Raw genomic sequence first — 26,560 nt, 5'->3', positions numbered from 1 at the left:
AAAAAAAAATTGAGGGAAAGTTATTCTTATACTAACCAAACACATCCTACTAAGAGAAAGGGCAAAGTAGTCTTTAAGTAACTTGAGCCGTTATCGAACGGCCCATACTCCCAGTCCATAGGTTGCACAGCACAACCAAGGTAGATTGCAAAGCACCTGTGAGCTGACGGTAAGTCGGTAATCGTCTTCTGATTCTCCTTCCAAAGTTGAGCGCAGGAAGATAGAAACCCTAATTCTCACACATACGACCAGGAGGGAAAACTGAGAAAGCACGCTTGTGGAGGTGCGTCGATACTGCTCATCTACTAGACAATGTTTTTCTGCTCTTGTTTCACTTTAGGCACCATGATGTTATAAAAAAATGACGGCTTTGCCGTTGCTTCAATCGGCTATTGTTTATCAATAATGATTCTCTGATTTTCCTTTCTAATTTTGGTATTCTACTGTTCTCTGATTTTTTTTTTTTTAATCTTTAACAGCCTAGAATTATATACGTGAACTCTAGGGTGTTCTGCGAGCTCCATATCTGGTGAGTTACTTCTGCTTTGTTTTTGGCCATAAAATGCTAGTAAACAATTTATTCTTTGAAATGGTTGAAAACAAACGCTGGATCTTTCATTTGCTTATTTTCACGGTTGTTTTGCCTCTTGTTCGTAGCGTTTTGCATGTTTTAAGTATCTATAAGAGCTGTTATGACAAAATTTTAAGTATATGATTAAGTGTACAATGCAAAGTATCTGAAGATAAATAAAAAAGAAAGAAAAAGGCGTAAGCTTAAACAGTCTAGACTACAAGAAAGACATACATTGAAGATTGCAACCATTTCAAAGAGTCCATATTGGCATATGAGATATCCATTACGAGCTATTGAGCCTGTTCATTGAGCCTCAGTGCCCTTGCTTTCCATATTATTATTTTATTTTATTTTTTTTTTAACTTTCTTTATTTTTTTGAATCAATGACCACGATCAAATAGGGGTTATATTGATAAGAAAAGGAGAGAGAACACTGCTGCTAGAGGGTCTAGCAAACAGGGGTCAAATACAAATGGCTGTGTCAGTAAATTGGATACTGAGATTAGAATCAGCAGACTGCTTGGCTGACTCGCTTGACAAGGGGTCAATAAGGAACATATGTTTTGGGGAATTACCAATTTAAGCTGAATGTAAAAAGTCATAACAAATATGGAGGAAAGGGTTAGGTGGGATGATAGACTAGTATTTCCTATTGTACATAATACACTTTTTCACATTCAATAAAAATTAACTGCTTACGATAAAAAAATACAAAAGTACAACATAAATACCATATAACTGACCTAATCAGCAGGAAAAAAATAGTATTAGGTTAAAAAGACCATTGGGGTGGACTGGATACGGACCTAACTTTTGGCATTTTTTTTTTGCCACTCTTAGGCTTGAGTCCATGTTCTTCACTCTTGTCAGCCCAAGACTTTACCATTATACCAATCATCTGACCCCCCTAAAAATAATGGTAAGATAAAAAAATACAAAAGGTGGATGATTTCTAGGTTTTTCATTAAAACTGACCCAGCCCATGAATTTCTGGTTTTATGAATGTTTCATCAAGATTAGAGCTCTACTCAAGACCTCCAAGAACAGGAAATTCAACTTGAGCAGAGGTATGGGCAGCAATTACAGTTCTAAGAAGGGCAAAAGCACTGAATATGAAAGAAATAGATGTTGAAGGAGGCTCATGAACAATTATTGGGTGACTAAGTGGCAAACAGGATGTAGCCTATAACTAAGATATGTTATAAGCGAGCTACAAAGACTAATAGAGGAGCTACAACCAAAAGTGAAATGGGTTCCATGGGCTGCTAATGGACTGGTTGGCGAATTAGCAAAACATGGGTTTTCAAGACATAATTTGTATTGGGGCCAAGTTGGTCAAGGGATGATATAATCTCTTTATATGAAGGCTACCCGAGACTAACTTCCCTATATGGGCTCTCTTTGCTATGATGTACTCATTATTTATGGTATTGTCATAAAAAAAAATGAAACAGAAGGGGACTCTAAATTATTAATTGGGTGGATGCAGTCACACAATCTGGGGGTCTGGGTACATCGGCAACTCATGAGGGAAGTACATTGCTTAGCAAGGGAGGTAGGGGTACTGTTCAGGTGGACAAGGAGGTCAGCAAATGGATTAGCTGACACCCTGGCAAAGCAAAGGAACTTTCAGGGATAACTTGTTTTGGGCTGTCCTGTAATTTGAAAACATTCTTCTAAGGGTCAACACCCTTATTTTGGGTGGTGACAGTGTATCATGTTAAATATTTTCTAATGAAAGTTACCGTTTCTGATAGAGAAAAGAAAGGAAAATGAAACAGTACAATCTACAGTGATAGGAGAATAAAGGTCATGACAAAGACATCAAATAAAAGAAAAGGAATATAGAAAGCTATAAAATATTATCTGTGAGAGAAGACCCTATAGTCCAATTTTCCCTACCCCTCCCTTGGCTATGCCAGCTGCTATCCAATGAGTTGATTTATGTATCCATTGGAATGAGATGCTTGATTTAGAGACCAAAACTCTACCTTCCATGGTAAATTTTCTTATGTTCTGTGGGTCTGCAGTTTTTACAGAACTAATCAAATCACAATTTGGGAATCCCCCTTAAGGTCATTTTCCTGTTCGTGATTCATTTTATTTAAGCCTTATTTATTTCAATTTTATTTGGCTGTGTGGTAATTGCAATCCTCTAGTTATAAATTGCTATATGGATGTTGTTTGAAAACTAAACAAGGCAGTAATATCTTCACTGCTTTTGGCCTTTTAGGATTTGAGCTTTGGTTCAGTTCTTGTTTATTTTAATGCATAATTTGAAGCCGGTTTGTTTACATTTTAATAAGTTAAGCCAATTACCATGCTAAAAATATTGTCTTTTTCATTTCTTTATTTCTTCCTTTGGCTTGGTATTATCACTCCTCTCTCTCTCTCTCTATATATATATATATATATTTGCAGTTCCCATCTTGTTGATTTCCATCATGTTTTCCTTGCTGCAAATCTTGGTTTTGGTTTTATACCTCTGTTCTTTCCTTTTCTGTTTTGAAGGTTCTCTTTAATATCCCAACTTGATTTAAAGTGCATTTACTAATTCCATCAACTTGAAATTGTTATATGATAAATTGATGCTCATTTCTTAACCTTGTCTTGTTTTAAACTGCCACATCTTATGATTCATTGCTGTAAGTGTTCATATTGTTCTTCTGTTCAGTTCATGAAAGGATGAATTTTTGGAGTTATTTATGCTTGTCAATTGAATTGGAAAGAAGCTTGACATTTTTAAGCTTGAAGAAGAAAAAGATGGAAGTGTTTATTTCTTTCTGTCTTTTATTTTATTTTATGGATGAATAAATAGATATTAGAAAGTGTAAATAAGCTATATTCGTTATTATTGGCTGAATTTGAAAGAGGTTGGTTATTCGGTTGCAAAGAAATTGAATTAAGGAAATATTTATTTTATAGTTTTTGCGTCATATTTATGGTTTAAATGGATGAATTGTGGAAGATGGTTTTACTTAACTAATTATTCTTGTAGGCTGAATTTGAAAGAAGCTAGGTTATTTGGTTATGAAGTAATGAATTTATGGAAGCGGTTATGTTTAGACCTGTTCATGGGCCGGGCTTTTGCTCTTCATTAACAAGATTTTTTCAGGCCCGAGCACGAGCCCGGCCCGACCAACGGGCCTACAACTCCCGGCCCAACCTAACAGAGGCTGAAATGCAGGGCGACTGAGTTCATTGGTGGTGCGGCTGGCGCCGGTGCTTGAGTTCGCCATCGCCGATGCTTGAGTTCACTGGTTCCTGAGAATATGCAACAATGCATGAGAATGAGAACTGTGAGAGAGACAAGAGAGAGAGGAATGGTGGAGAGAGAGAAGATTCACCGTCGGAAAGGTTGGTTGGATTTGCGCTGGTTATTGAGAGTGAGAATGAGGAGAGAAAGATAAAAGATGAAAAGAGGGAATAGGAAAGGTTAATCGGCTAGGGTTTACAATAAAATACAAAATGTCGGGTTGGGCCGGGCTTGGGCCGGGCTTTTGTGACAAATCCCGAGCCTGGCCCGTAAAATAGTTGGGCTCGGGCTTTTAGGCCCGAGGTCAAGCCTGCGGGCTAAAGGTCATGCGCAAGCCCGTCCGGGGGCCGGGTCGGTCTGTCGGGCTACCCGACCCATGAACAGGTCTAGTTATGTTGCATCTTTTTTTTCTTTTATGGTTTAAATAGATTAAATTTGAAGAAATGCTATGTGGATTTATTTAACTAAATATTTCTGCTGGCATAATGTGAAAGAATTTGGGTCATTTGGTTGGAATTGTGAAAGTGCTTATATATTATTGATAAAAAAGTGATTATATATTAATTTTTTCTTCCTTTCTCATCTTATGCATGGATTGATGTCAGACAAATATATTTTGGTTGTCTTTAGTTATTTATGCTTGTTGGCCAAATGCAAAGAAGTTGAATTGTGAAAAAGGGAATTATGGGTTGGTCCATTGGTCTTTTCTTCATGTTACAATATAGATTAGGTATCTTTTCCTTTTTGTTTTTTCATTTTTCCTTTAAGTTTTGCACAAAGACTTAATGGGTGATGGATTAATTATTGTTGAGAATTTCTTCTTTAAGGTAATTTTTGTGCGGGAATGCTATCTGGCCCTATTCATAAAGAATTCCTCACTGGCTTCTCTTATCTCCAGACAACATCTGCAATCTAGGGTCTCAAGAAATGTTCTATACAGATTAGTGTTTAAGTCAAGGTAACTGCAAAGACATTCTTTGGTTTATGGTGTTATGTTAAATATTGTGAAATTAAGGTTCCAGAACTGTTGTAGAATCTGATGCTTGTTTGTTTTTCTACCTTTTGTGGGCATGCCATGATTTATTGGGCTATGTTCAATTCTTCATTTGGATTTTAGGTCAATGGCTAGTATAGATTAAAGGTGGAAAGGTTTCTTCTTTTTGTTAATTGATTTGTATATTATCTTCAAATTTAATTTATCTTTTAGATAAGGGTGAAACTTGGAGAAAAAGGACAACTTTTTTTCTTCTAGATCCTTCTTATCTTTTTCTTGTTGAATTGATTTGAAACTTGAGGGGGAAGTAGAATCTTCACTGATTTGAAAAGTCTATGTTGACTAGAAGAAACTCTTATAAGAGAAAACTAGGATATTTTCTATTCTCAAAAAAAAAAAAACTAGGATATTTTGTGTATATGTCAGCTTTACATAATAAATTCTTTTTATGTTGTCAGCATAAAGTTATCAAGTTCTTAACTGTTATGTATTTATGTTTGTTAGATAGGATACTGGAATAGGATAAAAGCAATTTTTAGAGAACCAGAGGGCATAGAACCGGAAAAGGGAGAGGTTCACAGGTCAGAGGTTCAACCATGGTCAAACCAGAGGTTGAACTGTGATGACGTGGCATATGTGTGTGTATGGGTTCAAGTGCTGTTATCAACATTTTGAAGTTTCTATTCATGTTATGACCCGGATGGTTTCATAAAACCAGGATGGGTTCACCAGTTTTCCGGTTAAACCAGCCAGTCAGTCGGTTTTGACCAATTTTTTATGAATTACGGTTTTCAGTGTATAACCAAACCGGCCAAAGGGCCGCGTCACGGTTTAACTGGTTTGACTGGCTGGTCTGGTCCGGTTTTCTAAACAATGGACAAAAGGGAGGCTCCATGATGCTATATATATTTGTCAGATAAGATACTGAAATAGGATAATGTAAAGTAAGTTGGACAAAATAGAGGGAAAGGAGATTCAGATCAGAGAAAGGGGAAAGGAGGTGAGTTCAGGAAGAGTTTTCAGATCTAAGAATTAGAACAGCTCTTCAGAATTAAATAAATCACAACAGAAGAATTCAGATAGCAACTGGAGAAGAAAGATAATTTAAAGAGTAGAAATTAGAGGATATTTCAGAGCATAGTTGCAGCGACTAAGAGGAGTAGCAACAACATACAATAGAATAAGAAAGAGAAACACAGAGGAAAATAAAGAGAGAAGTGATTTATGTTACTCAGTTATAGCGAGGACGGATCTGGACATGGAGTTGCATATGAAATTTACACTGAAAGTTGAAGTATCTAGTACAATACGACACCCTTGTACATGTATCTGGGTATCTTGGGAAGAGATCACACCTTAAGGTTCTACAAACAAAAACTTTGCCCCTATTCCATATAGAGCCGTAAATGTAGGATCCATCTATATCCGCATCTGATCAGATTACAAAAACATCTGTATCTGAATCCTATCTGAAATTCGATATGTTGGACTCAGATCGGATTAGAATTTAATCTGCATCCGACTTATTGTGTTTAAAATAACAAAAAAAGTTTAAAAGTCTTAAAAAGTACTTATTTTTAACTTATACATGTATACAAAATGTGTGTGTATTCAGATATTGGACTTTCGGAGTCCGTCGACAGCCCCTATTTGATATTCAAAATCCTCCACCAGCTGATTACAAGTAAAACTTATTTATAGATGTAGGAAGGGGGGTCTTCCATCTCACCTTCTTGACTAAACAACAGTAGAACACTCTCAGAAGAGTAGAAACTTTAGGACGTTATTTTTTTGGTAATATATTAAGAAGTAAACTTTATTAGAAGAAGAGGAAAAATAGTACAAAGGAGGGGTGGTGACTGATGAGAAGTCACCAAAACACAGGTAGAAAATACACCAGTAAAAAACTTACATCATCATTCATCAACCCCCCAAGTCCAATTCTAAATGTTGACCAAAACCCAGAACTGAACGAATCCTTACCATCCTCTGCAAATTCTGGAAGAATTAAAACCTAAAGCAAGATTCTTTTTCCAGTAATTGAAGCAAGGTGATTGTGGCCTTTGTATTTATCTTAAAAAATTCTTTTATTTCTTTCCTTCCAAAGCTCCCGGTTTGTGGAAGCTGGGACATGATCACATAATTACTTTATGACATTATTACTTTAAAGAACTTTAGGACATAATTACTTCAGGTCCAAGACAACTCTGTGGCCCCACTAGATAGCTAACCAACAATTCCTAAAACTTTTAAAGACTCTGGGCACCTAAACAAAGAGAGTAAGACCTACTAGAAACTAGAAAGGTTAAACTTAAAAAAAAGTGACTCAAATCTGAAAGTCACTAGAAATTATGATGCTGCTCCTAGAGCCCAGACATTTGGGAGAATTCCATTTATCTTTTGCACGGGTGAAAATTTTTAGGTGCTAATTGCATCAGACCTCCATAAAGTTGCCTTAGGGGTGGCTTGGTAAGTGGGCCTTGGGGTGAAGGTCTGTGGGCTCAACAGTAAAAAATAGCCGATTTCTTCCAGGATCTGTCCCATACTACTACTACTCTCTCTCTCTCTCTCTTGTGTTTACACCCAAGTTTGAATGAGTAAATTAATGTGATGTGAATTGCAAATAGATTCCTAATGCCTACACTCCACAACCACACAACTAATACATATAAAAAATACTTTTACTGCATGAAAAATACAGGAAAAAGAAAAAAAAACAAAATAAAAACAGGAACCCCTTGTTTTGACTGTTTACATTCCCTCATTACAATGTCTATCAAATAAAAGTAATGATGGTTCTCCACCTTTTCCTGCACTTTCTTATAAGTGGGCCCTTGTCAGCCTGTGATCATCATTACTTGATCCTCCTATTGATTATAACTGAAAATTCTGAAATTTGAAGGGAAGAGTTATGCTTTATTCTTATGTTTACACTCCTCCATCTCAAGGTTTGACATTTCATGATTGGATAAATAAAGATCCTGACTGTCCTCACTGCCCATGAATCTCTATGTCCAAGAATTGGCAATTGTTGGTTTTATTGTCTTCTGCTACTTTGTCAAAATTCTATGGAAATGTTGGTATATATTTGATGAAAGGATTCATGTACCCAAATAAAATATCTTGTTCTTTAGGAACAAATTATTTGAAGTAACTAGTCTCTAATCGTTAAATCTTCTTACCCTCTTGTCCATTTGTCATCTTTGCTTGGCATTTTAACAGAGAAGCATTTTTGTCCCTGTTTTTTCTTCTTCCAAATTTCTATATAGTATTTGTTTGTTACTGAAGTTATAAAGAAGCCCTGATTTGTTTGACCATTTTCTTACAATATGGCTTCTCTATCCTGTAATTCTCTTTAAAGTCAGGTTCCAATTTGCCTGTTTCCCAGCCGACGCCATATTGTTGGGACAAGGCTTAGATGATGATGATGACCTATTTACCTGTTTCGTATTTTTGCTGTCTCAGATTAATCACTTATCTGTTTACTTAAATGGGTTATTTTTACAGTTTCTGTCAACCTAGAACAGACATAGCACTGAACATGGATGGTGGCAAGAGTTTTGCAAGGAGGGATCGGCTGCTTGAGATTGAGTCTAAGGTTCGAACATGGTGGGAGGAAAAAGATGTATTTAGAGCTGAATCCCATGAAAGAGCCCCTGAACCTGGTGAAAAATTTTTTGGAAACTTTCCATACCCATATATGAATGGGTATCTGCATCTAGGACATGCATTCTCACTGTCTAAGCTTGAGTTTTCTGCAGCCTATCATAGGCTTAGAGGTGCCAATGTGCTACTGCCTTTTGCTTTCCATTGCACTGGGATGCCCATTAAGGCCTCAGCTGATAAACTTGCCAGAGAGATCCAAAAATTTGGGGACCCACCTGCATTTCCTACTGCTATAGAGGAGCTCAGTATTAACACAGAACCAGAAGCAGAGGAGCCAAATGGAAGTGGGCAGACTTTTCCTGATAAGTTCAAGAGCAAGAAATCCAAAGCAGCTTCAAAATCAGGTGGTGACAAGTTTCAATGGGAGATCATGAGGAGCTATGGCCTCTCCGACAGTGAGATTTCCAAGTTCCAAGACCCATATCACTGGCTAACCTATTTCCCACCCTTAGCCAAGGAGGATCTCAAGGCTTTTGGGTTGGGATGTGACTGGAGACGTTCTTTTATCACAACTGATATGAACCCATTCTATGATTCTTTTGTCAGGTGAGCAAACTGCCTCCTGGTCATGATTTGATTGGGTAGGAAGAGCAAACTGCCTCCCATTTCTTCTTTCTACCCACCTCTTATTGGTTGGGCTTTCTTTGTTGCTTTACCTTTTGCACTATTTCCTGTATATTCAATCTTTTAGTGAGCTTCTTGTTACTGATAAGAAAATTTTCTTTTGGCAGGTGGCAGATGAGGAAGTTGAAGGAGATGGGAAAGATTGTCAAGGATAAGAGGTACACAATCTATTCTCCCTTAGATGGTCAGCCATGTGCAGATCATGACAGAGCATCAGGTGAAGGGGTTCAGCCACAAGACTACACTCTGATTAAAATGGAGGTGGCGCCACCTTTTCCCTCAAAGTTGAGAGCATTGGAAGGAAGGAGAGTGTTCCTAGCTGCTGCCACATTGAGACCTGAGACCATGTATGGACAAACAAACTCATGGGTGTTGCCTGATGGGAAGTATGGTGCTTATGAAATAAACGAGACCGATGTATTTATTGTTACTGAGAGAGCAGCTCTTAACCTTGCCTATCAGAATTTATCTAGGATTCCAGAGAAGCCAACATGTTTGGTCGAGCTATCTGGTCATGATTTGATTGGGTTGCCCTTGAAATCCCCTCTTTCTATTAATGAGATTATATACTCCCTTCCCATGCTGACAATTCTAACGGACAAGGGTACAGGAATTGTGACAAGTGTGCCCAGTGATTCTCCTGATGATTATATGGCTTTACATGATTTGAAGTCCAAACCAGCTCTCAGGGCCAAGTTCAATGTGAAGGATGAGTGGGTTATGCCCTTTGAGGTTATTCCTATCATCAACATCCCAGAGTTTGGGGATAAATCTGCTGAGAAGGTGTGCATTGATCTGAAGATCAAAAGCCAAAACGAGAAAGATAAGCTCGCTGAAGCAAAGAGGTTGACCTACTTGAGAGGATTCACAGAGGGAACAATGTTGGTTGGAGAATATGCTGGGATGAAAGTACAGGAAGCAAAGCCATTGATCAGGAACAAGCTTCTAGAGATTGACCAAGCGGTTATGTATAGTGAGCCTGAGAAGAAGGTTATATCAAGATCTGGAGATGAATGTGTTGTGGCTTTGACAGATCAGTGGTACATAACATATGGAGAACCGGAATGGAAGAAAAAGGCTGAGGAGTGCCTTTCTAACATGAAGCTCTACTCTGATGAGACTCGGCATGGTTTTGAGCACACCTTGAGTTGGCTGAATCAATGGGCTTGTTCCCGTTCTTTTGGGCTAGGGACTCGTCTTCCTTGGGATGATCAGTTCCTTGTTGAGTCCTTATCTGATTCCACGCTTTACATGGCATATTATACCATTGCTCATCTGTTACAGAATGGGGACATGTATGGTTCAGATACTTTGTTAGTAAAGCCAGAGCAGATGACAGATGAAGTCTGGAATTTTGTGTTCTGTGGTGGGCCATATCCGAATTCATCTGATATCCCTACTTCTCTTCTTACCAAGATGAAGCAGGAGTTTGAGTACTGGTATCCATTTGATCTTCGTGTTTCTGGCAAAGATCTCATCCAGAACCATCTTACATTTTGCATCTATAACCACACAGCTCTTTTGGCCAAAGATTTCTGGCCGTGTGGTTTCAGATGCAATGGGCACATCATGCTCAACTCTGAGAAGATGTCTAAGTCCACAGGGAATTTTAGGACCTTACGCCAAGCTATTGAGGATTTTTCTGCTGATGCCACAAGATTCTCTTTGGCTGATGCTGGGGATGGAATGGATGATGCTAACTTTGTCTTTGAGACAGCAAATGCTGCAATCCTGCGACTCACAAAAGAGATATCTTGGATGGAGGAGGTTCTGTCTGTAGAGAGTTCTTTAAGAAGAGGACCTCCATCTACTTATGCAGATCGTGTGTTTGCTAATGAAATAAACATTGCTGTCAAAATGACAGAGCAACATTACAGTGACTACATGTTCCGAGAAGCTCTCAAGACAGGCTTCTATGATCTTCAGGCTGCCAGGGATGAATACAGGTTCTCGTGTGGTGTTGGTGGCATGAACAATGAGTTGTTGTTACGATTCATGGATGTCCAGACAAGGCTTATAACTCCAATTTGTCCACACTACGCAGAATATGTCTGGAAGGAGATCTTGAAGAAGGATGGGTTTGTTGTAAATGCAGGTTGGCCCGCAGGTGATTTACCTGATCTCACGCTTAAGAGTGCCAATAAGTATCTGCAAGACTCCATAGTGTTGATGAGGAAGTTGCTCCAGAAACAAGTATCAGGATCAAAGAAAGCTAACAAAAAGGGAACTGCAGTTCCTCTTCCCACTGAAGAAAACAAGCCAACAGTAGGCCTGATCTATGTGAATGAGCAATATGATGGTTGGAAAAGGGTATGTCTGGAGATACTCCAAAGCAAGTTTGATAGGGAGACCCGCTCCTTTGCACCTGACCAAGAGATATTGGAGGCACTGCAAAGGAGTGAAATTGGGAGGGAGGCAAATTTTAAGCAGATTCAGAAACTATGTATGCCATTTTTAAGATTCAAGAAGGATGAAGTGCTCTCTGTTGGGGTTCATGCCTTGGATCTTAGGCTACCTTTTGGTGAAATCGATGTACTTGCTGAGAATTTGGACTTAATCAAGAGGCAGTTGGGCCTTGATCATGTAGAAATTTTGTCTGCTACAGACCCTGATGCTGTCAGAAAATCTGGATCGCATGTAACATTGTTAAATCAGAATCCACCTTCCCCTGGGAACCCAACAGCAGTATTTCTAAGTAGGTAGGACTTCCATTGTTAAAAACTTATTCATATTTAGTAGCATCAATATTTATCAGGTTCATCATTTTTAGCATTTGATTTATTTTGATGTTGAATAATCTCTTTCTTCCTAGTTTGTTGGATTTTTGATGTTTTGTTTTTGTTATTATTCTTCTGCTTTAGTGGATGTATGGATCTTGTTTTTGACAATGTCGCTGGCATTCATTTCTTACTACGACTGTTCTAATATGACAAGTGTTCTTTCTAACTATGTTCATTGGGTTATTGGAAACCTATCTATGCTTTAGATCAACTTGTGGAAGCCATAGGTATGAATTGGTTCTTTATGCCTTAATTTAATTGATTGATATTCTAGTAATCTTATCACCTTGGTTATTGGGATTTTTTTGTGGTTATTCTTTTGTGAGCTCTATTTTCCTTCTGAGGTCTATAGACTGGTGCATTCAATTTTTAAAAGGGAAAAAAAATCTTGGAGTTGGGTGAGGTAGCTCTTTGTGGCTTGTATTGATAAATGGGACTGAATTGTTTAGAGAAACAGAAAAAGGGTGTTGGGTTATTTTTTCTTTCTTTATTGTAATGCAGTTTGTGTATGCATAATTGTAAAGATTAAAGGGGTATAACTCTATGGGTCCATGGGTGCATCAGCATTATATTTGAGAAGCAAAATCTTTGGCTCATTGCACGGAGGCTTGGTTTTACTGGTTACAAGGATTTATGAATGCTTTGGCGGACTCTTTAGCTAGAGGGGGTGTCCAAAAACAGGACTTGTATAGGGGTCTAAAATTCAGTGCAGGTCTGTTCATCCTCATGAGATTTTTTGGATGGCCATTTCTTGGGGGTAGCATGAAAACAAAATTTCTTTCAGAGCATTATTCCTTTTGTTTTTTGCTTGATATTCCTTTTGTGGTTTTGGTCGCTGGTTTCTGGTTCTGACAGTCCAACTGTCTGTCTGATTTCTGAGTCTGATAATACTGCTATTTGTATGATGTAATCCTTTTCTTAATTGATGTTTTCCCCTATTTGCTACATCTTTCCATATTTTCTATGAAAGTAATCTCTCAATCTAGTAAAATAGAATATAATCATAAAAGATAGTTGAGTTTTCTGCTCTTCAACAATAAAGAATGGAAGAAATAAGAGGAATTGACAGTCAACATTTAGTCCTCATAAAGTTACTTATCATACATACTGATTGTGGGAAGTCAGTGGTAATGTTTTCATTTTTATCATTCTCAGGTAGGGTGCTATTTTTGTCATTCATCAAGATGTATAAATATAGAATACAGAAAGAAATCTCCAAAACTGATAGGCGGCATAAATAAGAAATGTAATTATGTAGAACATACTTTTTCTAAAGGTTCGAGGATATTTAGTAACAAATTAACAGTAGGTGGAAGGATCTTTTTACTGTTTTTTTTCCCATCATATGACTTGTGCACTTGAATTGCACAAAACTGATGCACCTCTCAGGACATAAGTGCATCTAAAAAGGTTGAATTGATTGTGTTAATTATACCACTGTAATTGTGAAATTGCTTGTTAAATTGATTGAGTTATTTTGTGAAGCTAATGTGGAAAATTGTTTCTTTTTGGTGAATTACAGGTTAAATGCTGATATGCAATGATGTTAAAATCCATTCTGCTATGTATTTTTTGAGGTACTTGTTTCACTTAATTAAGTATTCTTAAGCTTTTTATTTCAAAATTACCCATCTGGGAAACGAGTTTTGGTTCAGAAACTTTATATTTATTTTGCTTTATGGTTTTAGTGGCAAGTGCAATTTCATCTTTCAATACTCACTCAGTTTAATTCCTTGTCTTGAGAAGAAAGTGTCCAATTTCTTCACTCTCCTGTCTTGCAAAATGAATAAAATAGCAGAAAAGGCACACATGTTGCACAGACTAGGCTTTCAATGGTTTTTTCCAGTATGTGCACAAGATATTCATTGAAAAGGAGGACAAAAAACGATTGATTATTTTAGCAAGATTTATTATCAGTTTTATTTGTCTCTTAGTGATTGTTCTCATTAATTTTTCTGATTATTTACATATCAAGAGTATCTATATTAAGAGTAAAGATGGTATAAGACTAAGAAGAGGGGTCGGCTAATGTGGAGATGTGTAAGGGCTGCAGTAATTTGGACCATATGGGAAGAAAGGAACTCAAGGCTATTTTCAGATAAGGAGAGAAGCAGAGAAGCTGTCATTGAGGTTGGCTTTTAACAGAGCAGTGCACTAGTTGAAGTCAGTGGAACTTTTTTAAGATGTTCCAATGGAAGCCTTTTCAAGTAACTGGAATGAAATTGCTTCCTCAGCTCCAGTTGAGGAGGCCTGCTGGAAACCTAGGTCAATCAGGAATTGGTGGAGTTTTTAGGGATGAGGAAGGAAATACAATTGCTCTATTCTCAGGTCCAATTGGGGTGGGCAATTCCTTAAGGGCTGAGATTTTTGGTGGCTGTGGAAGGGGCAATGAGGGCAAAGAACTTGAACATTAGAAAGTTGATTATTGAGGGAGGCTCTTAAGTTAGTGGTGGACTGGTTAAAGGGAGAAGAGCATTTTTTGGAACTACAGCAATGAAAGGAAGCAACTCAAATGGCTAACAAAAGATATTAAGCCAAGGTGTCTTGAGTCAGAGGAAGTGCCAACTTCTTTGCAGATGGGCTAGCAAAGCAAGGGATGAATAGAGCCTCTGTTTTCTGGGCTCAATTTACGATGTGTCAGCTTTGCTTTTTAGAGGTTATCCTTCCTTTTCCTTATAATTGTCTTAGTTTTTCTAATAAAGCTTACTCGTTATTGATAAAAAAAAAGATGGTATGAGACTTACAGGATAAAAAGAAAAGAATGCCTCTAGTATCTTCCATTTAGTTACAAGTAGCTTCCTTGCTAACTCAATCTGCTCCCTACACCAATCTCACAGAATACTGCAGAACATCTCCTGTACTCTGTATATTGTCATTCATGGGGAGATGTTTCCAATGCATGGCTGCAATGTGCGAGGTTGGTGTGGGGAGCGCTTTGTGGGCAGAAGATTCAATTTCCTTTCTTGTTCCCTCATTGCAAACTCAAGGGACTCAAAATACAACATTAATGCGTACCCTTGATTGGCAGGTCCTAAAGACAGTTTTACATACTACTTCCCTTACATATTTATCATACTAACATTCATCTGAGTTTTCTCACTAATTATAAGTGTTCTTTTGTTTTACTTGATTTGGAACTGTGGAGATAGAAAGAGAAATCAGGGCAGATTTTACTATGGGGTTTCTTTCTGGTCTTTCCGTGTGATAATTAAATAGTCTCTAAACATGTTTTTAATAGACCGGGTCACTTACCAAACAGTCTGTCTTTAAAGTCAAGGGCCCAAACAGCACCAAAATACAAGGAGTAAAGGACCAATTAAATCGAACACAACCGGTGAATGTTCGTATTCTGGTTGGTGGGTGAAAGTAAGGTTTCCTAACAAGCCAAATTTCAATGAGTGTTGCAAATTTGGTTCCAAAGAAGTGCTAACTGCTAAGCTCAGTTTTCACGGTAAGTTTCAAGCTTTTATATTTAGCGTAGCGTATCCGCTCGCTGACGAAGTGATGATCCAGTAGTTGAAATGCTCACTCGGCATCCCAGGCTTTGCGTGGCATGAGAGGTTCTCTTGTATTTCAATTTCGATACTTGCCCCATGATTTGTCACCTAGGCTGGTGGTAGTTGCTTAATGTATCTGGTGAATCCCGATCATCTTCAGACGCTATCATACAGCTTTCAACACGATCACCAATATTAGGGCTGTAAGTCCGGCCAAGTTAGGTCGGGTTGAGGTCAATCTTAATCCAATTCTAAGTTTTAAACCCCCAACCCTAACCCTAACCCTAACCCAACCCGGCCTTCAAACCAGCCTACCCAACCTTAACAACACTAACCTTAATTAAATTCTTTCACCCCTAACCCAATTCAATTCAACTCAAAGTCAACTTCGGGTTGGGCCCAACCCAACCTTCTTCCCATTCCTTAAATTTCGTGGAACTTCTTAATTTTAGATCTTAAATCAACTTTCATTACATATATTAATCCTATGTTTTATTAGTATTTGTTTATTGGTTCTTTTAGTACAAAATTCAGAAAAAAAAAGTGTTTTAAATGACTATAGTTTATTTTGATGACTTATAATAGATCTTTTATGGGCAGCAAATATGGGTGTCCAACAACAGAGATGAGATAAAGAATAAAATATTCAGAAAACATAAAATATGTTATCAAGGTTTTAATATTTTCAATTAGAATTAAGTGAAGTGATTATTTTAAATGAAATAAATGATAGTGTGCGGTGGTGGCTATACAACTATCATGCATCTAAACAAATCAATTTTGATATAATCATATATATTTATATATGATATGTACTATAGAGTCAGGTTTGGGTTGGGTCGGGAAGGGGTCAACCCTAGCTCAACCCGAAATAAAGTCGGGTTCATAAATTTTAATCCTAACCCTAATCCGAGAATCAATCCAGCTTTACCTAATATAAACTCGGATTGGGTGCAACTTGGGTGGACTCAATCCGTGGGCCTGGGCCAAAAAATTTGGACCTAATCTAAACTCGGATTGGGCTTGGGTTGTGGCCCTGGCCCCTGGGTAAGTAGGCCTGTATCTAATTTGAGCCCGATTTGATCCAACCTGAATCTGCATTTTTGTATGTGTTATGCGTTTATAATATATATTACGTATGCTGTATGCATATTACATATTTATACTACTATATACACTAAAAAATATATTTACATTTACATCATGTATATTATTAGTTTACATTCACATGGGTGCACAAATATATACATTATGTAAATGCATACATGTTATGCATTTTATTACTATAAAAGCATTTCTTAAAAATTATGTACATTTGCATTCATTAATGACATTTGTGCGTGTTATCAATCTATTCTACCTGAAAATTGAATTAAGTGACAGATGAATTATATTAAAAGAAACCTTCAAAGATGATTAACCCAGCCTGAGTTGGGTTGAACTCGGGTTGGGCCTACTTAGATTTGTGAACTCAGACTTGACCTCGAGTTGGGCTAGGCCTGGACCTGAGGAGACCTGGGATTGGGCCTGGGTTGACCCTTAACCTGACCAATCCGCCCAAGTTGTACCTCTAATCCCCATTTAGTGTTCTGTATATGTAAAAACCACGTGGGTCAACAGAATTGTATTAAACATACTTGAGATGTGCAGGTCTAGAATCTAGATCACCTTGGAAGCTGTGTTTGTTTATAGCAGCATCTTATTGGTGGCAGATCCATACTCCTTTTTTTATACAAGTCGAGACATTTGACAACTTTCCTTGACACTTGACAATAGACCTGTTCATGGGCCGGGCTTGGGTCGGGCTTTTACTGTGTATTAACAAATTTTTTTAAGGCCCGAGCCCGAGCCCGGCCCGACCATCGGGCCTACAATTTGGGCCCGAGCCCGGCCCTCATAAAAAGCCCGAAGCCTGAGCTTGGGCCCGGGCCCGAAATTTAGCCTATATTATTATTATTATTAATGTTGAAGCAGCTGAATAAAGAGAGAGATAGATTGAAATTATAAAGAAAAGAATAAAAAAAATATATATATATTTTAATAAATATTATATTATTTATATATTTTATATAATATATAAAATACATATTATATATTTTATAAAATATATAATACTGAGTTGGGCCGGGCCGGGCTCGGGCCGGGCTTTTTTGACAAATCCCGAGCCCGGCCCGAAACACAGTCGGGCTTACTGTGTTAAGCCCGAGGTCAGTCCCGCGGGCCTAATTATATGACCAAGCCCGGCCGGGGTGTGGGCCGGGCCGTCGGGCTACCCGGCCCATTAACAGGTCTACTTGACAACTATCTTTCAACGGCTCATCTCACCTGAGATCTAAGAAGGGGCTTACATCAAATATCTTCATGCTCTTATGTTTTTAGATCATTTTACTCATTCACCATTATTTCTCCAGGCTTTTAAAGTTGAAATGGAACTTTTTGAGCACTGTCCATACTCCAAACATTTGCTTCAAATAACTACATTTCAGATGAAGATAATCTATTTGTCTATCAAAAAACAACAAAACAGAAAAGAAAAGATGAAGATCAACTTTGGTTCAATTATATTCAGTCTTGATCATCCCAATGTAGGATAAATAGCAAGTTACAGGCTCCTAAACTGGTTAAAGATGTGATTGTTAAAAACAATATGATTATTCTGGATTCTGTCGTATATAATCTTGGCTTAAAGAATTTCAAATACATTGGATTCGGGTTAGTGCTCGGGCACATTGAAAACTTAACAACTTCCCAACCTAATCCGACCCAAACTGTACCCATCTGAATCTATTATATCGATCCCAAGCTGGATTAGGGTCGGGGTTGGTGTTCAACCCGAAGTCTTCCGGATTGGGTTTTCGTTCGTTACCGTTAACTTCTGTAATTGTAATTTTGTAATATTGGCCTCTTGGGTCGGTTTGGACGGACCTCGAGATATTTGAAGCTGAGAGATGCTGTAACGTCTAGCCACAGCACAGGTTCCGAATCATGTTAGCTGTGACGTTCTGTGAACGTCCCCCTCCCTCACAACCAACTTGTAATTTCGCCGACAGCAAGAGAATTTCATTCCGAAACGCTCATGCCTCAGTGCCTAAGCACAATTTCTCGACTGGGTCTCCATTATTTTCTAGAAATGTGAGGTGGATTGCCTGCCGACGCAAATTCAATGCAAAACCGACCAACTCGGAGATTGGTACTGACCAAGCTACCCAACTCCCTCAGGAGGAAATCACAGTCTCTCGAAATGGCAACAACCCATCAACCAGTTTTTTGTCTCTTCTTTGTCCTCTGCTAAGGCTTTTCAATGTAAGTTTCTCCGCTCCTTTCTTTTTTCTCTCCTGTTATATACTTTAACAGATTCTAGCATATCTTGCTGGCTTCCCTTTCTTATTTCTCCTTCTTTATTTCATTTTGGGATTGCTGCAGTTGTTTGAACTTCATACTTTAACAGATTCTTTTTTCTCCTTCTTTATGTGCCTGTACCTGTGCATTCACATGTAGCAAAACTTATCTGAATTTAATCCGTGTTGAAAATATTCTAGTCGAGCCAGTTTGGTCACGACCATCTAGGGTACCGGTGAGAAGAAGTGATCTGTTGCAAGTTTAAGGTCTAGAAGAGCTAAGGGCAGACCAAATGGACATGGGTTTGAAGTAGTGAGAAATGATTCAAGGGCCCAGAATTTGAATATGACCCTGAACACAGCGCAATGGCAGAAGAAGATTCATATAGCCGACTCCATATAGCTGGGACAAGGCTTAGTTGAGTCGAGTATTAGAGTTGGAGTTGTTCATTGGCATCATGAAATTTTTCTTAATTTACCATCGTCATCTTTTAATACACAGTTGCATTTCAACACTTGGAGCTCATAAGCATTTAGCTTTAATCTTTTGAGTAAATGGAATAAAGAATCCAAATATGATGTGTTATTGCTAAATTTTTTCTTTTAAAAATTCTATCTTGTATATGTATTTACACAGTAAAGGAGCCAAGGGTTTGCTTGTCATCTTGCATCTGTATTCTCTTATGATTCTTATATTTTGCTCACAGGGAAGTGATCCATCTAAGAATCGCAACAATGTTTTAGAGGTAATCTCCTGGCCAAACATCTTGTAGTTCTTTTCTGTAGGAGTATGTTTTGTAAAGCTTTGTTATATATTGCTTATCCAGGCATATCATTGTAAACCTTAGGTTATATTATTGTGGACATATAAACAAAATAAACCAATAAAAGTGGTAGTAATGAGTTTCTTACTTTGAATTGTATAAAGTCCTATTAAGGGTTTTTAAAGATTTGGGGGCCCTGCTGGATAGAGGAGTGTCAGGATTTTTTTCTTTTTTGTTATCATCTGTATTTCATTCACTACTTGGAGCTTTCTATTTTCTAAAAGATATCTACTACTTTAAATTGATCCTGATATTTGCATTCCTTTTGTTCAATAATAGGTAGCAACATCTTCATTATCTACATTGGCAAGATATCCATGGGGTTCAAGATCTCTACCTAATGACCAAGAGCTTGCTAAAGAAGAACCTCCTATGTGTTTGCAACTCTTTGAATTTGGTAATGATTTTCTTTTTTTTTTTTTTTTAATTTCCACACAATTTTCACAGAGCTCTGGATATTGATAATAACAGATTACTGAGTATTAACTTACATAGATCTGGTTCCAAGATGCATATTCTTCCACTAATCATTAGCTCACCTGGATTTGCAAAACAAAGAAGGTTAGAGATATTATAAATATGATTTACTTTTTGGTGTGCAATTTATTTCTTAGATAATGTAAATATGTCATGACTCATGAGGCACTCGGGATGTCTTTTAGTTCAGGTGAAACTCTGAAGGCAAACAAACCACTGTTTTAACAGATATTATTTTGTAGCCAGCATTTTAATCTTTTTGATCAGTAACACATTAATGTGAATTTTATTAGAAAAAGGGAAAATAGAAGTAAGATATGTGCTAGGCTAGATCATCCAGCACACCCAACAAGCAATATTATCCATATGCACAACCTGTCCTACCCTCTCAGGCACAACTCCAATACAATTAATCCCTATTGGCCCTCTCTCTAGCCAACGAGTCTGTCAACATGTTCAACCTTTGAACCCACCTGAATGAGGTGTTCATCATGATGAATGCCAAACCATGGATTTCTCTATAGAGTAAAGGTACAACTATGGACTAGAGATATCTTCTTTCATCCATCTAATACCTACTAGGGAGTCTCCTATCTCCAGCCAGCATTTTAATCAATATGTGACAGTTCACTCCATCTCCTCAGACTTACTTTTTTACTACATTCACTAACTTTATTTAACTTTTTATTTGTTATATTTTTAGTTTAGGATTTTAATGATGCATAAGTTATGTGTTAATATTATTTGTCAACAGAGGCATGCCCTTTCTGCAGGAGAGTTCGAGAGGCCATGACTGAGCTGGATCTTTCTGTAGAGGTGACTTAGTGAATACTTATATAATGATTTCCAATTTACATTTTTATTTCATTTTTTCAAAGTTTCTTATGTTGTTGCTACAGTTGATTATTCTTTCTTTTTTTTTTCTTAGATTTTTATGAGGTGGTTATGGGATGGTTCTCTTGCAGTGGATGCTTTCTATGGGCATTCTCTAGGATTATTTGCTTTTTATTATCATGAGACTCAAGAAAGTGTCTGGAGCTGGGTTTGATCCTAAATAATGTTAAATGAACCTAAACCTTGACATTGTGGATTGTTCCCAACTTATTCATAAAAAAGAAATAAATAAATAAAGAAAAGCTTCCATAGTTGACTTTCCTAATGAATAAAATAGTAAAATTCCATAGTCAATCTGTAACCTACTTTTTCCGTAATCTAGCAGTCACAAAAAACATAGTTTCCTTCATCTATAAGTTGAGTTAAAATTCACTTTTACCTTCTTAGAATTGATTATAGAAAAACACTACTATGTGCTCCAGATTGGTTGCTTTATTTTTTTTCTGTCAGTGTCCACCTGTGAAAGGAAGTTCTATAAACACCTATAGAATGAGAGAAAAATGAAAGATATCAAGTAGTGAGATATTTTAACAAGTAACTCATAAGGGACACCATGAGGACAATAAACCTTTTTAGACATGATAGGTTATCCAAATGAATGAACACACTACAAATTTCCTAAGATAATTACTCAACTTTTTTTTTTTTGATAAATAAGATAATTACTCAACTTAACTTTTTATCATTTAGTTACAAAATTGTAATAAAATTGGGCAGGGACATGGAAAGCCTTCAAGCTTTCAAAAATATAACCTGAGGCATGTTGAGGGCTCCACGGACAGAAAAAGGAGGTCATTGTAATCTTATACACAAAAACAATCAAAAACTGTAATTTAATGTACAAAATCATCCAAATTGTTAACCAACAGGATGGATCCCCAATACAAATCGCCCCTTATCACTCCCTCTATGTGAGATTAACCATTATCTGTTAAACTGATATCGAAGCCTGGTGAAATGAGGGTTTTAGCCAGGACATGAAAGACCTTGCCTTTCTAAGGGACTGGCTAAACTTCCATGGACCTGAAAGAAGCATCTTTCTTTCATTCAATAATGATATCCAATCTAGGAATTCCTCTTAATAATATTCCTTCCAAAATCTAGTAAGAAAGAATCACTGATTCCGCAGGGCATGCATAAGCTAAGAGCATCTCACTTCCACTTCCTCTAGAACCTCCTAAAATTTTAGGAGGTTAGAGGAATCTCTGTCTTATCATTTAGCAATTGAATGTGTTTGTGTGTGCGTGTGTTTGACTCCAACTTAGAGATTAGGATTAAGCCAGGTGAAGGAGGTCATTTTTATGGTAGAAGAAATGCATTAAATACTATACAAGGGGTCCTCCTTGCAAAAGAATTGGGTGTGGAGCAGTTTCTGATTGAAGGGGATTCTAAGGTAGTGGTGGAGTAGTTAAATAATCTGGAGGACGTTGTGTGGGGCTACAAGAATGAGCTAAAGAAATACAAATGGTTGATAAGGAATATGTCTGTTACTGTACAGTGGGTGGGGAGATCAGCTAATGCCTTTGCTGATAGCTTGGCAAAACAAGGGACAAATAGGGAAACACTTTTTTGGGCTCAACTGTAATTTTGTATTAGTACTCATGTACTTTTTACTTTAGATTATGTGCTTTATGTGTTTTATGTGTTTTATGTGTTTTATGTGTTTCATGTTTGGAGAGGCATTATCTTGGGCTTTCCCAAGGGACTGTTCTTGTAATTTCTTTTTGTTTTAATGGAAATGTGATATCCTATCTATAAAAAAATGCATTAAATACACCATTTCGTCCCCAATCATTGAATTGTTTTTTTCTTTTTTCCAGTAATATCTTAATTTCCACATAATAAAATTGGAAAAACAAGGGAAAGGAGGTAGTGTAGAAAGAAAATAGTTATACCATGTGTTATAGAATTAAATGAAAGAGAACACTCATACATGCCCAATAATACATTAATACCATTATGCAATTTCCAGTAATGGTAAAAATTTCCAGAGTTGATAACATGGAGCAAGTGATTAAGTCATTGATGTGACAAATGACTTGAGAATAATGTTTTGAAAATTGTAGTCGTATTGTACATTGCAGAGAAAGTTGAATCGAATCAAAATCAAATTGTGAATCATATTGTAAATCATAAGATTATTTCTATTTTTTACAAACTTATCAAAAAAATTAAATATAGATATATTAAAAGGCTAAATATATATAGGAAAGTGATTTTATCCTATTTTTAATCTATATCTACCATATATGTACCTAAAACAATAAAATTTACCACTTATACAATAGAAGCCTAAGAAGATATAATCATGTTTGACTTGAAAGTCAAGCAAATCCACATACAATGGCTTTTTAACCTACATATGATGGAAAATAAACTCAATTTCTAGTCTTAAATAACGCAAATAAATCATTTTCTAGTAAGGGCTTTGGAAAAAGACTCCCTTGGCAAAACAAAATATAAACAAAAAAAAAGACAAAGTAGAGAACTAATTCTTAATTGAATTTATTTGAACCATAGTGAATTGTAGAAATAGTATAAATCGATGGAAATATTTAGGAAACTTCAGGAAATGTTAAAAGACGTAATAATTAAATTACTCAACCTAGAAAAATTAACAATTCACTGCATGCAACAAATAATAGAAGGTTAAAAATCCTAAATAGGCATCAATAGGAAAATCTAATTATTATCATGCAAAGTGAATATCCTTGAGAATCAAATATAACTTTTACATCTTAACTCCTTTACCTTGAAGTTCTTTTAAATAATCTCTATCATAAGTAATTCTTTAGTTATAACTATGATTATTATTAAAAATTAATTATTATCAAAATAATTATTCAACTTAAAATTTAAAAGGTCTTTATGTTCTGAAAGCATAATTAAATTTGTTGATTCAAATGTCTAGAATCAATAAATCCAAATACCCTTTTCAATTAATTTATGCAGAAAAGTCATTTTAGCATTTTTCTGTTCCTCTTAATTGTTTCCAATTGTCTTTGGCAAAATAGTGAAATTTCCTCAATATTTTTCTAAAATTATAATTTTTTCACATAACAAATTGAAAATTTCACACACACACAGAAACACATATTGAAATATTGCAGAAATAACAAGAGCTTTTGGAAGTTCTTTTTTATTACAGGAGGTTTAAATTTCACCCTCAGGTAAATGTATCATGAGAAATTAATTTAGGGAGGTGGAAGGGTGAAATGCTTGTATTATTTCTTATTATCTACTTTTCTTATATTACCTTGGTTCTGATTAGACATGTCACTTTGGTGATTATGCAGGTCTATCCTTGCCCAAAAGGTTCTTTAAGACATAGGGAGATGGTTAAAAGCTATGGTGGCAAGGAACAGTACGTAATATCTTATTGAAGTTTGTCTAGTGAAACATTTATGAGTTATTTTGATGTATAAATAAATCATCAGAGATTGGCCTGAGGCATATTGAATCCCATATACTTGAGCCAGCCACTGCTTTGTCATTTCTGATTCATCATCCAGGATAAAGGTGGTACCTATTATTTCAAGGCAGTTTTATCACCTTGGAAACTTCAATATTGGCCTTTAGGATGGATAGAATGTATATTTCATCTAAACCAGTGTTGCATGGAGACAGACATGGGTTGGAATGCAACATGTTTCCAAGAGTCTCATTGATGAGAAAACATGGACTTGTGGGCACCTATATGGAAAAGTATATACTATTAAAACTATTCATGTTTTTTTGTTGCTAAGTGACGTTTGATCAGTAATTTAAAAGGCACACCTACGCGTGTGCCTTTTGAAAAGTTGACGTTTTTTTTGCTTTTTTTGAACTTAGCGGCTGGGCACCGAAGCTCTGAGAACCCCCTATTTGGTAATGTTGTTCATTCATTCATCCTAATAAAATATCTTCTTCAAGAGCAATCAAAATTATAAAATCATTATTTTTTGTGTGAGAATTAAGAATTTAAGACCCTAACATGGACTTGTTTGGGCTTGCCTCGAGGGGTGTGGCACAAAGACAGCTCGTAGAATCAAGAATGTAATATGCTTTACATCACATTGGCTACTTGAAGTAATGCAATTGAAGAAGAAAAGAGATTATGGGTTTTACACGCTCGAAAATGTTTTATATGTTTGATTATATTTTTAAATTCTCATTTGAATATGCTTTACATGTTATGTGTATGTATTTTAATTTTAGATAATTGGTTTTTTTACTTTTTTAAAATATTTATTTTAAAATTTAAGTATATATTTTTTATTAATGTTATGTTTAATATTTTTTTATTTTTGATTTTTTTTTTATTTTTTAGCATTTTGTTTTAATTTTTGTGTCTTGCTTCAAAAAGGTGCGCGCCTTGGGGGCGCAAATTGACCCCTACGCCTTTTTTTGTGCCTTGCACTTTTAAAACACTACGTTTGATATAAAAAATGGATTCATCTTGTAGATTAGCTGTTCATTTGTGTCAAATAAGCTAGGAGATAATAGAAAATATCACCTTCAAAGTAGCAAATTGGGATAAAACAAGTGAGCTGTTTAAGGAGTTTCTCGTGACGGACATACTTGCGGGATGGAATGAAGTAGTAATGATTTCAACTATCAAGGCTACAACTCAGGAGGTTTGGGTCCCTCCAACATCTCAAAGAATAAAACTTAACTTTGATGGAAGCTTAATGGGCAACCTGGGACCTTTTGGTATTGGAGGAATTTTTAGAGATGGGGAAGGAAATGTAGTGGCTCTGGTTCAATAGGATGGGAACCTCACTTAGAGCAGAAATTTTGGCCCCCCTTCAAGGCTTAAGATTGGCTAAACAGTTGGGTGTCCAACATTTAGAAGTGGAAGACAACCCGAAGTTAGTGATAGGGTGGATGCAAACAAGGAATCTGGGGGCATGGACCCACAGGCAGGTTGTGATGGAGATATTTTGTCTTTCAAGGGAGAGTGATGTCAGTTTCAAATGGATTAGAAGATCAGCCAATGAGATGGTTGACAGCTTAGCTAAACAAGGAACAAGTAGGGGAAGCTCTTTTGTACTGCTTTGTAATCTGTCTTTCAGCTTTTGTAATACTTCAATTGAAAGTTACCACTTCCAATCAAAAAAAGATAGGAGATAAAAAAAGGAAATGTATGTAGAAGTGCCCTCAAGAATCTGTGGAGTGTTGGACTTGGACATGTGTCCAGCACATGTTATCCATTTAGGGGAGTCCATGCAACACTGAGCTCAACGTGCTTTCCTTGTGTTCTTATTTTATTCAAAAATGTTTTCCTTTTCATTAAAGATTCAATTTATAGATCTCCAATTTCATGTGAAGGTTGCTCTGATTTCTTATTTCTTGAATTTAGTTTGTAGCTGCTAAGAATTTTTTGCAGGTTCCCTTTCCTCATTGATCCAAATACCGGTGTTTCAATGTATGAAAGTGGTGAGCAACTAATCTATATTTCTAAAGTATAATCCTGGAATCTCATGTCTAATTATTAGGGCCTAGGTTATTGGTTTGGGTAAATTACAGGGAACTCCTGTACTTCGGGGGTTGTGACACTTAGCCCCTTGTATTATTTTTACTATACTTAGCCCTTTGTATTTTCATATTATTACAATTAACCCCTTCCATTGCCATTCCATCAAAGGAGTTGATA

At 36.6% G+C, this 26,560-nt stretch overlaps 2 protein-coding genes across 10 annotated transcripts in view; both read left to right on the top strand.

Annotated features, from left to right (window-relative positions):
- The first annotated feature begins 101 nt into the window (after window positions 1–101).
- On the top strand, window positions 102–14,626 carry LOC104602749 (leucine--tRNA ligase, cytoplasmic-like). Of its 7 annotated transcripts, XM_019198672.2 has the most exons (7): window positions 102–283; window positions 480–529; window positions 4,659–4,789; window positions 8,333–9,037; window positions 9,223–11,814; window positions 13,418–13,472; window positions 13,871–14,626. In XM_019198672.2, exons 4-6 carry the CDS (start codon window positions 8,367–8,369, stop codon window positions 13,437–13,439), a joined length of 3,285 nt encoding a protein of 1,094 aa, XP_019054217.1. In that variant the 5' UTR covers window positions 102–283; window positions 480–529; window positions 4,659–4,789; window positions 8,333–8,366; the 3' UTR covers window positions 13,440–13,472; window positions 13,871–14,626. The 7 variants fall into 7 exon arrangements, 6 of the variants coding, with proteins under 6 accessions (XP_019054217.1, XP_088750943.1, XP_010264844.1 ...); XM_088894817.1 differs by lacking the exon at window positions 13,871–14,626 and having other exon boundaries at window positions 4,730–4,789; window positions 13,418–13,608; XM_010266542.3 differs by lacking the exon at window positions 13,871–14,626 and having other exon boundaries at window positions 9,223–11,810; window positions 13,418–13,608.
- Window positions 14,627–18,303: 3,677 nt separating this feature from the next.
- Window positions 18,304–26,560, top strand: part of LOC104602747 (Thioredoxin family protein) — a 28,724-nt gene continuing 20,467 nt past the window's right edge. The window contains exons 1-6 of one of the 3 annotated variants that reach the window (XM_088894815.1): window positions 18,304–18,695; window positions 19,438–19,476; window positions 19,834–19,951; window positions 20,786–20,847; window positions 24,222–24,289; window positions 26,282–26,343. In XM_088894815.1, coding sequence (XP_088750941.1) covers window positions 18,378–18,695; window positions 19,438–19,476; window positions 19,834–19,951; window positions 20,786–20,847; window positions 24,222–24,289; window positions 26,282–26,343 — 667 coding nt within the window. In that variant the 5' untranslated portion in view covers window positions 18,304–18,377. The remainder of the gene's footprint in view (window positions 18,696–19,437; window positions 19,477–19,833; window positions 19,952–20,785; window positions 20,848–24,221; window positions 24,290–26,281; window positions 26,344–26,560) is intronic. The other 2 variants (XM_010266538.3, XM_010266539.3) reach the window with 2 other exon arrangements.

This window comes from Nelumbo nucifera, chromosome 1 (assembly GCF_055504915.1).
Source record: "Nelumbo nucifera cultivar China Antique chromosome 1, China Antique-T2T, whole genome shotgun sequence".
NCBI classification, from domain to species: Eukaryota; Viridiplantae; Streptophyta; class Magnoliopsida; order Proteales; family Nelumbonaceae; genus Nelumbo; species Nelumbo nucifera.
The sequence above is the reverse complement of the archived record's forward strand: the minus strand, read 5'-3'. Positions and strand labels throughout refer to the sequence as shown.

What these genes read in the sequence shown, in the direction of transcription:
- LOC104602749 (XM_019198672.2), top strand. Translation starts at nt 8,367, where the DNA reads ATGGATGGTGGCAAGAGTTTTGCAAGGAGGGATCGGCTGCTTGAGATT. An exon ending in TTCTATGATTCTTTTGTCAG is followed by an intron (nt 9,038 to 9,222) that starts GTGAGCAAACTG and finishes TTCTTTTGGCAG; the next exon opens with GTGGCAGATGAGGAAGTTGA. An exon ending in ACAGCAGTATTTCTAAGTAG is followed by an intron (nt 11,815 to 13,417) that starts GTAGGACTTCCA and finishes GGTGAATTACAG; the next exon opens with GTTAAATGCTGATATGCAAT.